Source organism: Copidosoma floridanum, unplaced genomic scaffold (assembly GCF_036245765.1).
Source record: "Copidosoma floridanum isolate Cflo_tuat_1 unplaced genomic scaffold, Cflo_Japanese_pri ptg000035l, whole genome shotgun sequence".
Classification (NCBI taxonomy): Eukaryota; Metazoa; Arthropoda; class Insecta; order Hymenoptera; family Encyrtidae; genus Copidosoma; species Copidosoma floridanum.
Genome location: NW_028321912.1, coordinates 939,141 through 951,862, shown reverse-complemented (window position 1 = coordinate 951,862; position 12,722 = coordinate 939,141). Strand labels below are relative to the sequence as shown.

Below are 12,722 nucleotides of genomic sequence, written 5' to 3'. Positions count from 1 at the left end.
AAAACGAGACATATTAATGTAGCTTTATTATCCACACGAGACTACGATTGTTTATCATTAAATTAGTTACAATTAGTTGCACTCCAGAATTTTAGAGCTGTGAAATAATGTACATTCTACTTAAATATGAAATTAAATTTCTTTTCAAAATATTTATCCATACATTATTTATTTAAGAGAACAACACTATTTGCGACAAAATATTTTCAAGTACAACAGTACTTCAATAAATCTATGTATCCGATAAATTGCATGTATCTAAGAGACTTGTCCATTGAATAAATTATTTCGATGAAATTAAAATACGATTGAAAATGTTTTATTGTCAAAGGTAATATTCCCTTTTATAATTTGTATTTCAATTATTAATAGATAAAATAAGAAAAATTTTTTATGGAGAAGAGAATATAAATTTGGATGTACAAACAAGGAGATCTTAAACATCAAATCACGCGGTACAAATACAACTCCCGAATTTTTTGCTCCAAAAGCAATCGCACAATTTTATTGACGATTGCACCCTTAGAGCAATACAGCTGCAAAACGAACTTCATCTAAAAAAAATGTACACACTTCCATCAGAGCGTAACTAAAAAAGTCGAAACTCCTGAGGAACACAACCTATAAAACTTTTCATCCGATGCGGGCGAAAATAAGAGAAAAAAAAAAAAAAAAAAAAAAAAAAAAAAAAAATACAGAAACCATAGACACGTCTATATACCTGTACATGATGAAGGCTAGCGGTGTTGGCGAAGTGGTCCGGCAGGGGCGCGGACTTGTGTTGCAGTTGGAGTGAGTAAGTGCCGCCACGCGAGAAGTAGCCGCAGGGAATTTTCAGGGAGACGTTGACCCCCGCTATATTGGGCACCTCCACCGGCACCTCGCCCACCAGCTCCGACGTGAAGCCGTCCAGCCGAAGGAGCCTGCAATTTTCAGTTTCCCCCAAAGGGCTCATTGATAAATCGATTCACCCGTACATGGGCTGACAAATAAGTTGGCCTCCAAGGGGTAGGAAATAAGTATTTTTGTTTTTATTTCTAAAGGGGATATTTGTTTTGTGATGAGGTGACAGGTAAGGCCATGAGAAACTTTTACTCAGAGTTTTTATTCGTTTATTCTTTTATGGGAGTATTCCAGTCGTAGGACAGAGTTCTAGGGTTTACCGATAAAACACCTTTTTAAAATTACGTCATTGTTGTTTGAATTGTTGATTTCATAAGACATAAAGATTAGATCCTAATAGATAATTTGGTTAAGTTTAGATTAAATGTTTATAATTAACATCGAAATAATTTTTAGATTGCTATAAAAAAAATTAAAAAAAAAACATAACTTGGAACTGTACCAGAGGGTAGGTGGAGTATGGTCTTAGTACCTCTAATCTGTTAGTGTTTTATGAAATTTCCGCAAAGAACAATAATGTAATGAGGAATGCAACTACATCTAGTCATGCACTACATCAACTACATGCAATGTAAATTTCAGCGTAGAGGTCGCCAGAGAGCTTCAACGGGGTGCTACACTACCCTGGAGCTCGAAACACAATGAAATAAAAATAAATTGAAAAACGATTCTTTCGAAAAAGTTCATTCTTCTTATTTTCATCACTGTTTAAGCATATAAATTTTACGTCGGAAAATCTTAAAGATCATATAAATTTCTTTACAGAAACTTATTTTTTTTTTCTTCAGATTCTTTAATTTTTTTAAAATCTGAAAAATCATAAAATTATTTAAATTAAAAAAAAAAAATTAATCTATGTATACCTATATGTGCGTGGATGTGTATAGATGTTTGTTTTATTATGTACAGACCGAGGTACAGACATCTATAAATATTAAGTGCATCTAAATTTGACGAAGCTTAAAAAAAGTAATAATAAAAATGTATGACGAAGCTTTTCGTCAATAAGTTGGTGGTGGATTTTATAAATTTTAAGTTAAAATTTCGTTAAAAAATTATTGTAGAGTGTTTTATGTTTCCGTATACATTAGAAACCTCTACAAACTCGTTACTTGAAGCATTAAGAAATTTGTATTTCACTTGAAAGAAGAAAAATGTTGTGTCAAAAATCATTTCATTGTATACCAGCAAGCTATCATGAAGACAGCTGTTCAGTTAGACGAGATTTGTTATTGGGAAATAAAAAAAATTAAAAAACGCATAAAAGTAAAATAATACTAGTAAAAGTTTCACAGATCCCATCGTCCACTTTACCTCACGCAACTATCGTTATTCTCACCTTGACCATTCCATGTACATAAACATATACAAACTGCTTTCAGCCAAAATTTTATGCAAGGCATGTTATGAAGGAGGTTCTGGCAAAAATAAAAAAACGTTAGATAATGCTGAAAAAACATTACGTATTTATAAGAATATTTTATGTGCTTGAGAATTTTTCAATATTTTTTTCCAAACGTATTTTCGAGAAAAAAAATAAATTAATTACACAATTTAACATAGAGTCTTATACTACTTAAATAAATCAAAAATTAAAACAAACATTTTTCCTAGTTAAAACCCCGTTAATTAAAAATAAACTGTCTTTTAAAAGAAAATAAAAGAGTAAGAAAAAAAAAAAAAAATCATACGGAAAATCATCAAAACAGTTACATCGAATAAAAATTAATTAGTGACCCCTTTAAGAACTTATGTGAAATTATGAAATTAAATGATTTTTTTTTTTCACAAAAACACATGTGGAAAAAAATTTACATGCACAAATTATGTTTGAAAAAAAAGAACGTAAGCGTTATATGCCATTTTTCATTTTTTGCTGGAACCTCCTTGATATATGCACCAACACAGGCGACGTTTACTTGGCTAGACTGATGAAAAAATACGACAACGAATTTTGTTGGCAGAACCAACCTGAGGACGAATGGATCCTGTAGGGGAATGCGATTGTTTTCGATGCTGTAGTCCTCGTCGTCTTCCAAGCTGGCGTCTGCATCCTCAGTGGTCGCAACGAGCGAGCTTGACCTTTGTGTGGTCGCGCGACTGGAAGTGGTTGTGGTAGTTGAAGTTATGGCTGGGGCATTGGTGGTGGTGGTGGTGGTCATGTGATATGCGGTCGGCATTTCGATTATGAGGACACCGAGATCTCCGGACAGGGCCGTGTGCGAGGCTGCCACAATCAATCTCGGATAGGAAATATCCTCCGGTGCTACCATCGGTCTCGTTGTGCCTGAAATTATAAAGAAAGAAAATCTCTTAGGTAAATCATACATCGCTGTGGACTTTTTAAGGGGTCAAATATTTTAATTCGCTCATTCGAATTGCAGCTTTTGACAGGAGTAAGATTTTTCGATGGTAAAATGTTTTTTTTTTTTTTTCTTATGACATTTTGATGAATATCCTCCTTTTCACACCAAGCATAGATCGACGGTTATGTGTATTAGTGTATAATGTGTATGTAGTGAAGAGAATTCTCATCCACAGCGTTTAATTTTGAGGTAAAATAAAGAAAAATGCGGTTTCTCCTTTGGAAGTTGACAGTCAAGTATTATTGATTATTTGTAGGAAAAAAAAATTTATTTATTTTAAAAAACCACTTGGTTGATTTTTTGCCTTTTGGTTGAAAAAGTAATATAGGCTAATTTTTTCTCTTACACTATGCAAACTGGAACGACATAAATGCTTAATTTTACGAGAATATTCTCTTCATAAACTTTTTTATGTATAAAAAGCAGAATATCTACCATTAAGACTTTGGATAAGCTGTTTTATAGCACAGGAGCAAAGGATGTTGTTTGTTGACCTTAAGAATCATGATTATTATCATTTTTATTTAAGTAAGTTTCCTTTGTTACTTAAAAAATATTTCAACGCAGAATCGTACAATACATAAATCCACGATTCTTGATTTCAATTTAGGGCTTAAAGAATTCAATTAACCGTTTTATAAAAAAAGCTATACAACACATTTTTTAAGGAATCAAAAAAAATATGCATAAACCTAACAAAGTACAGTACTAAATTTTATTATTATTGCTACTGTTATGAACGAAAACAAAAATTTTAAGCTACGGATCATTAAACTTTAAACTCCTAATTCCGTAATATGACCCACTACGTGAGTACTGCACTTAATGGCCGTTAATTGTTTCCTGTACATAATGTAACTAAACGCCAATGGGATAAAATTACCTATAATAAGAGACAGTTGGTTTGAAAATTGCTTTCATAACTCCTGTCATGCTAGAAAATCATTAACAATTTTACGATGTACAGATACGCTTACAAAAAGTTCAAATATCTTTCAAAATTCATACCCAGAGTATAATAATTTTTTTCTTTTCAAGCGAAAGTCCTAAAATTCTCGCAAGTTACTGTAAAATAGTAAAAAAGGGATTTTTTGTCAATACAGTTAATATTATGAAATTACCAAAAAAAATGACGACTCATCGAGATGATTCAAAATAAAAAAGATGGTGATTTTCATACTATACAGTATGAATATTTTTAAATAAGCAAAATCGTTTCACCAATTTCAATTTAGCTTTTTTTTGAAAGTCGCAAAATTGCTTAAACAATCTAATGCAAACACAAATGTATTTCATAAAACTATTTAAAATAAATAACTACAATCGTATTTCATAATTCACTTCAAACACTTTAATGTTTTACGATTGTTTTTTTCTATAATTTTTACCGAGAAGCTTCGGTAATTTTTTCTTGATTAAGAAAAAAGACTGTGTCACGAACAGTAAATACTAAATTATTGAATAACTCAAGTATCTATATACTGTAAACACTGCATTATACTTTTTACGTCAGGAAAAAAAATCACTGCAACTACACGGTAGAATTAAAGCTTACTAAGATAAACTTTAATGGAATGAAAAAGCTGTCGCGGGGTTAAAATTTTTCAGTCTCAATTTTACCATTGTTTTTACAGTCAAAATTCCTCCAACGTAATTCTCTCTGTAGTAAAAATCATACAACTACATGATAACCATATCATTGGGTTTAGTTATTAAATCATACATTGAATAAGCAGTGGATTAAATAACTAGCAAAATTGTCGAGTAAGTTTTGGTAATTTCAATGCTTGCACTGTTCGGTAATTCTGATCATTTGGTTTGGGACTTGTTACGGAACAAACGAGGTCGTTATTAAAAGGTTTTTTTTTATTTTACTATTTCTTCGAGCGTTTCTCCACAATCGGTTACACAGTTGCCGGTTGGGGGGGGGGGGGGTCATGTCAAGGTAATTGAAAGCATTATCGGGGGCATATATGTCTCTGCGAGTGTCCAGAAATATGGAGTAGGAAAGCGTTCTGTGGAATTCCAGAGGCTTCCTCGTTCGATAACCCTGAAGAGCTCGTCGAATTTATATTTTGTTTTCTCTGTTTCCATGACCTTTTTTTGTTGTGAATTCGTTTTTTTTTTCTGTTTAAATATTATAACCTCGTGAAAAAGAAAAAGGGCAGTTGGCAGTTCAAGCTCTTTACGATTGGAAGCCAATTTTGTATATTTTCTAAAATAAACCGCTATGTAAATCTCAAGAGTCGTCTCATTACGTTTGTGATTTAACAGGACTGTCAACGTTTGATTTTAACTGGTAATTTACATTAACAGATCTGAAGCGTTACGAGGATCACCGAAGCTAGGACAGTGGCGCAGCGAATATAACCTTACCACCTTAATTTCTCAGTGTGAGCCACTGTGAGGTGTAATATATCATTTTCTCGCAATACTTAATGTATAGATAAACTTTATCCGAAATTAACGTAAAAAAAAAAAATATATTATTCAACAAACTAAACGAACAGCAAAGTTGCAATATTTTCACAGTCCGATGACCCACGAGAGACCCGACGTAGAACATGTAATTCCATGGCCAGTCCAGCCGTTAATCGAAACTTCACGACTAGCGTGCGTGTCGTCCGAGAAAATAGCATCGTTTGCACTTCGTCCCTTGCACGAACTCTGCTAAACAAGGATCCCCGTGCCCATACTATCCGGATAAACTTCTTCACGCTGATTTCTCGGTGGGATTTCGTTGATTATCCGTCCAACTTAAATGTCGGCAGAGATCATAATGTAGAAGCCAAATCGTGTCCGGTCGACAGGTGGATTGTTGCAATGATATACCTTAGGGTGTTCGTTATTTACCAATTTAGATTTTTTCATCATGTATCCTGTGGAATTTCTTCGTTGTATCCCAAAATAGAAATGCATACCAATAAGATCCAAAAATTTTTAAAAATTTTATTTAAACAAAATAGGATATTTAAATTTCAACTTGGTTTAGTTTTTTTGAAAACTGTGAGTATTTTTTATGGATTCTTAAGTAATACCATTTGATTTCATGTGACTTCGAAGGTTTTGGAGTCACATCTAATTTTTCAACATCACAAAATCTAATTTCATGTCTCGAATAGTCATTCGATAAAATACAAAGTATTTCTGTGATATAGGATGTTTTACCTCCCATTCGAATTTACTTTGAACTTCTATGGTGGTACTCTCGTTTGCATTTACTTCCCATGTTAAACTTTGTATGTAATGAAGTAGCTAAAGATACTGCCGAAATAAAGTTCTGGCTATTTCCATAAGAACATGAGCTGAAACTCCCAATCATCATTTAATGCCATAATTTGATATAGAGTCTTACGAGGGTCAGTAATTAAATTGTATTCAAAACTTTTTTTTTTTTTTAATTTCTTCCTCGTTAAAAATGAGCTGTTTTAAAAAAAAGAACAAATGAATAAAATCACCCAAAAAAGTTACATTTGATAAAATTAATGTAGTTAGCGACCCTCATAAGAGCCTAAGTTATAAATCCATATGAAGAAAAAAATATTGAAAAAATTTATACGCCCACGTAATGTTTTTTCAGCGTTACCTAACATTTTCAATTTTTTGCCGAAACCTCTTTTTCTAAAACTCCTGTAAATGATGGAAATTTCCGTAGGACAGTAGCGTCAGCTGTGGTGGACTATCAATCCACGAACCACCAATATTTTCCACGCGTGTTCTGTTAGTCACCAGAAACAATCATCCATCACTGGAAAGAAGCCCTATTCTTTACCACCCCCTTCTCGCACGCGTACACCTCAACTCCTGACCCCATAACTCATATCCCCTTAACGCATGCACGCACCAGCTACAGTGTCTCCACGAATGCCGTCACGGCTCCGCAAATCCCTTGCTCTATTGTCGCGTTAGACACACCAGAAAGGAAATGAGCCTCGTGTGCACGTGGATGTGTCTTATCAAGTCGAGACCAAGAGTCGAATGGATTCCATCTGGTCGTGATATCTCTTGTACCACCCACCGCACACCTTCGACGTGGCCAGCTCCGATCGATTCTCTCTTTAACTGGACAGAAGCGAGCTACCTCGAGAACAAAGAAGCTAGTTAAGCGCCTGGGGACTCTGCCGGGCTGATACCGTACACAGAGGTGGAGAAAAGGGTCGCTTCCGGCGATAGTTCGACGGGAATTTCGTATTTTACAAAGGCGCGCGCGTATATATGTCTGTGTGTGGACGTGTGCACAAAAGTACTTATGGTTCCGAAGTGTTTTTAGATCGATGAACATCGAGTAGTGGACGAGTGGTCCGGTCGCAACGAAAACGATAGCGTGTCATTACGAGGATCGTTTTCCTCCTGACCCCTGATGATGGTGTAGAAGCAGAACCAAGGAAACGAGGATATGTCTGCAAATTGCTAGAAAATGACCCCCGGGGGGTGACGTTGCGCCAGTAAGGGATACGTGTGTCTTCTTGCCTTTTTCTTTGCTCGACTTCTTCTTTTCCCGTAACGCTTAACAACGTCGTTAGAAGTTCGAGTGGCGCGACGTATCGATCTTCGCTTGAAAGTCCTGCAGGTGTATGCCCTACCGAAATTTTTTCGTAACGAAAAAAGTAATCCCAAGTACACATGGATCGTTTCCCGGAAAATGCAGTAGTTTGAGGAGGAATATGGCATTAGAAATTGTCTCTTTGTAAGTAACCATGTGAAATCCAAACTTAAACAAGCTGAAAACTTTTTGGCCAGAGTCTATCGACATTTTTAGGAAACCTATGGTAGCATTCACAGTAGCTTCAAAAGTGGATTAAGGTTTACTGTGAAGACCATTTTTTTGTCACCTCAACGATAATAAAACATTATATGCACGTATGTAAAAGTACCACACATCAAAGTGGAATTCAGAAAGTAAATATGGATTTAGAAAAAGATACTTTTTGATATTTAATAAGGTTCTGACGCGAAATAAGATAAAACAATGTTTTGAAAACTTGGAGGTGGAATAAAACGTTGTTTTTGTCAAATGACCCACTTGTCGACGGTGCATCATGCGTTTTTCCGGGAAGCCCATAATACCCTTAGAAAAGAGGTCGCGTCCCTGGAGCGCGTTTTTAAAATGCGAGGGATTCAGCCACGCGTCCGAGAAGCTTCTTCGCAGCTGATGCGTCAAAGCCACGTTCCTCGGGAAGGATGAAAAAAACGCTCGTCGTTTAATTCCACGGATGGAAGAAAGTGAAAAATGCGAGGGAATTCATTGCGCGGCCCCCTCAGGCTCTTTTCAACCCGCGGGTCCTTCCCGTCGAGTCAACAAGAGCTGCTAGTTGGTCGCGCGATCCCACGCGTGAAATCAAAGTCCAAAAGGATTCTATGGGGCTGTGGAGACCGTAGTAAATGGCTAAGAAAATCTAACGAAATAAAAGACACAGGATCGGTTGCTGCAGCTTTTTAAGGATGACCGCACCGAAGTAGAATTAATGTGAAGTTTCAAGACTTCTAGTTTCCTCTCTGCATTGAGAAAAGAATAAAAAAAATTTTTTTTACCTTTACGTGGTCTCTTTTGGAGAATTGTGAAAAATAACACATTTTCTATGAAATAATAAGAGAATGAACAGGAGGAATACTTCCAAAAAATGTCAGCCTGAATAAATCAACACCTGCTCAGCATTTATGTGAAACAATCAGATCTGTTGGTTTTTCGTGAGCAAAGATATTAATAAATATTTTGAAGTATTAAGAAATGTCAAATGTTAACAGATGAAGAAGTGATAAATAGATTGATATAGGACGACTTAGTGTTAATGAATGATTTATTAACCACAACTCGAGACTTTGTATTAACAACAAACGAATAATTTTTGACAGTTAAGTCACCGTCAGTTTTAGTTAATGAACGTGCATTAGGTGCCATAACCATACTTTTTTCTAACCTCCAATACCAACTGTCAAATACTTGATTCATTGACTGTTAACGATTGAGTACTTGCTTATATTTAAATCGACATTCATTAACAGTTAATGACTGTGACTCGAATGCAAAGACTCTTTTTTACTAGTGTGGAAAACAGTTGGTGTGGATTTTGACATTTTCCCATCTAACTAACTGAGCACCAGAGAAAAGAAGGAAAATAAAGTGGAGCTGATGGGTTCTGTTTATCTTTGTCCGTTCGAGAACAATACATCCGAGTCAAAGGTAAAAAGTTAGATTGTGTATGCGTTCTCGCACTTTCACGGGTAGTTAGAAGCTCGAGACCATAAATAGAAGCGTCGGACGAGACAACGTAACGGGAGAATCTACCCCTCTGACTTTACCTGAGGGACAAGTATATGGTAGGCCTATAGGGTTACCCGCGTGAAATTGTTCGGAGCTTTTGTGAGAGGGTCCTTGGATTACCTTTTTTTCCAGAGAGATAGTATTCGTAGTAGCTGACTGTTAAAATGTAAAAAACACAAGCAGATAGGGCAAGAAACAGAGTCCAATTGTCGTTATATGGAGCGCTTGTTTGAACTTGATACTTTAAAGTTTACTTTAAGTTTGGGTGTAGACATATTGATTGAGTAGTTTGTGATTGAGACGAGTTTGAGTCCTTATGGTGGAGTTTACTGTTTAGTTGGTAATGATTTTTACTAAGAATGAGGTGGTATTACAATAATTTACTAATTTGAAGCATTATGATAGGGATCATCTACATTAAATGCAGTAATTTCATTTCTCTTGTTGATTTTATTTTACTAACTAATTTTTCATACTAATTGCTTCATTCATCAACTTCATTTATTTATAGTAAATTTGTACATATCGAATTTGTGGAACTGTGAAACTTTTTCTATTTGTGTTGCTTTCAAGTTACGTAACTGAAATTCAAAGATGATTTTGAAATTAGTAAGTGTGGTTAACATGAGAGTAGTAGCGGTATCCAGTAGCAGCTGCTCGTACAGGTGTGAACATGACTAAGGTAATAAACCTCACACGATGTTTTTTACATTATTAATGAAAGCTACATTGTTTTATTCAAATAATCCCTTGTAAGTTTTGATATATGTGTTTCTTTTATTGAGACATTTTTTTTGTGGTACAGGGGTGATAAAAAGTTATAAGGTTATGTTTGAAACTTATCATAGTTTGACTTTACCGTAATTTTGTAAATCACGTGTATACTACACAAAAAATACTTTCTTTTATATTGTATGAGTATTAACGTAATTGGTACGCCTCACATAGTAATTATTCAATTTTGCTACACATGATTATTTAAAGAAACGATCAAATCTAATTAGGTAGCAGCACGAAGCATTAATTCCCAATGCGAGTCAACCCTTTTTTCGTTTTATAGGCTGGAATAATTTTTCGATTCGAATGTCGTGTAAGAAAAAAAAAGCTCGATACCTCTTTGTAAAGAGGAAAAGCACCCCGACGAATTCCAAGCGCACGATTGCTAATTCGATATTCAGGAATTGTTGCGGACCTCCCCTTTATACAGCTACTTTCGGGGGAGTAGAAGTTACGAGCGGAACTTTGCATGTGCTTTGCACAACCCGCGTCCGAAATTATTGCAGTTGCGTACCGGAGACCAGTCCTTATTCGCGTTTTAATTTATCAGACTTTGGTTTTTATTTCGAGTGAAATTTGCAATGTTTTATACTTTAAACTTTGAACGCAACCGTTTAATTTCCAACTCAACCATGTACTTGTGGAAAGTTATGTTGTTGATAGCAAGACAAAAATATTTCGCAAGACATTGAAGGTTAAATTAAAAACAAAGTAAATCTTCTAATGAAAAAAGCATAGTTTTTCCAGGAGTCTTTAACCTTTTGCAAGCTCGTATATACCCGATTGTTGTAAATAATGATGCACACGAACCACAAAAACTTCAAAGACAAAAGTGGAACTGTTAAAGTGCAACGTGACAAAGGTCGTACGCCAAACAAAGGGACGAAGGTCTGTTCAGGACGCGCCGTACACACCGGAGAGAGCAGAGTAGGTATACTGCACACAACACACATCCGCACAGCAGCTACAAAAGCAAATGAGAGTGCGCGCAGCCTTCTTCTCTCGAGGATGTTTATTGCGGTGGAAAATATATTAGCCTTGGCGCGGTCGTTTCGCTGAAATCGCCGCCACTCGCTCAAGAGGATGTATATATATATGTAACAATCCACGCCACCTGACTTAATAAGCCACCCGAGGATAGGTACACGCAAAGCGAGATAAAGATCCCACCAATTAGTCGCGCTTGGGGTTGTTATGGCCGAAGCTGATTGTATAAAAAAATAAGCAAAAAATAAAATGAACGTTGTTTGTCTAGCTGGAAACTGCACCCTTTACATTTCAGATTAGTACGGAAGTTTGTTATACTTTCGACCTGTTGTCACATAAAGGTGGAAAAAAAGAAAAAAGAGAGGGTGGGTTGTGCGCGGAATTTCAAGCAGCAGTTGATCCGATATGCAAGTGTTGTTTTAGAGAAGCTCAAAGTCACTTGCAGCGAAATCTTTTGCGAGATCCTCAATGGAATCGTCTGTTCTTTGCATTTTCTCTGGTGGAAAATGTTACGAATTGATTCCTCGTCGTTTCCTCGAGTTGTTACGATAAATGGGGGGATTGACTTTTGAAATTTTCGGTTAACCTATTGTAAAATATTGCAGTCAATCCTATAATAAAATGGAGATTGTGATATAGTATCCAATTGAATCTGAAGTTTTATCAAATTCACTAAAGTTGATTCAAAGTTCGTAAACAGCTCATCTAAATGGTGAACATGAATAAATTTGGGGAAAAAGTGTTACAGAAAATCTTGTACCTAAAAGTGTGATTTCAGATAAAGTTACGTGGCAATGTTAGTCGAAAATAAAAAAAAAGTCCATTTAATACAAAATTACTTTCTACTAATTATTATTGTCATAGTACGTAACACCAACCAAGAGAAAAAAAATTATGAAAATTAATGTGACAGCATTTTAACCATCAGCATTTCGTCGTTTAGAGGCTTTTTACTGCACTCACACTAAGTAAACAGTCCTATGCAAAAATTGAAAAGTCTCTGTAAAAAATAATATCTATGTCATTGTTTAAACAGTAATTTTGGCTAAAATATGTATGGCTAAAATATTTTTGCTTTGTTCGCGATGAATGATATTTTAGTTAGAAATGTTATCGTTTTTTATATACAAAAGTTCTACAGAACGTAAAACTCTAACAATCCGTTGTACTGTCCTGCAATACTTTACAAACATTTTTATTTTAAACAGAATTATCTTTACAAACAAATTAGTCTGTTGGAAAATGTGAAAAAGTTACACTTTTAAATTTTAGATAAGGATGTTGACAATGGGCTGGTCATGTGATAATCATAAATAAAGAATGGAGCTATTAAATATCGTGCTATTTATTGTACTTCAGGAAAAGTAGATAATAATAAAATTAAGCTTATCTGGGTATTATCAATTAAAAATCGATGAAGGTGTTAT

General features: G+C 35.1%; 1 protein-coding gene across 1 annotated transcript in view; it reads right to left on the bottom strand.

Annotated features, from left to right (window-relative positions):
• gogo (thrombospondin-1 like protein golden goal) overlaps positions 1 to 12,722 on the bottom strand; it is a 193,071-nt gene that overhangs the window by 29,510 nt on the left and 150,839 nt on the right. Inside the window, exons 3-4 of the mRNA XM_089597643.1 lie at positions 2,875 to 3,190; positions 722 to 923 (exon numbers count right to left, since the gene is read on the bottom strand). Of these exons, the coding sequence (XP_089453769.1) occupies positions 722 to 923; positions 2,875 to 3,190 (518 nt within the window). The remainder of the gene's footprint in view (positions 1 to 721; positions 924 to 2,874; positions 3,191 to 12,722) is intronic.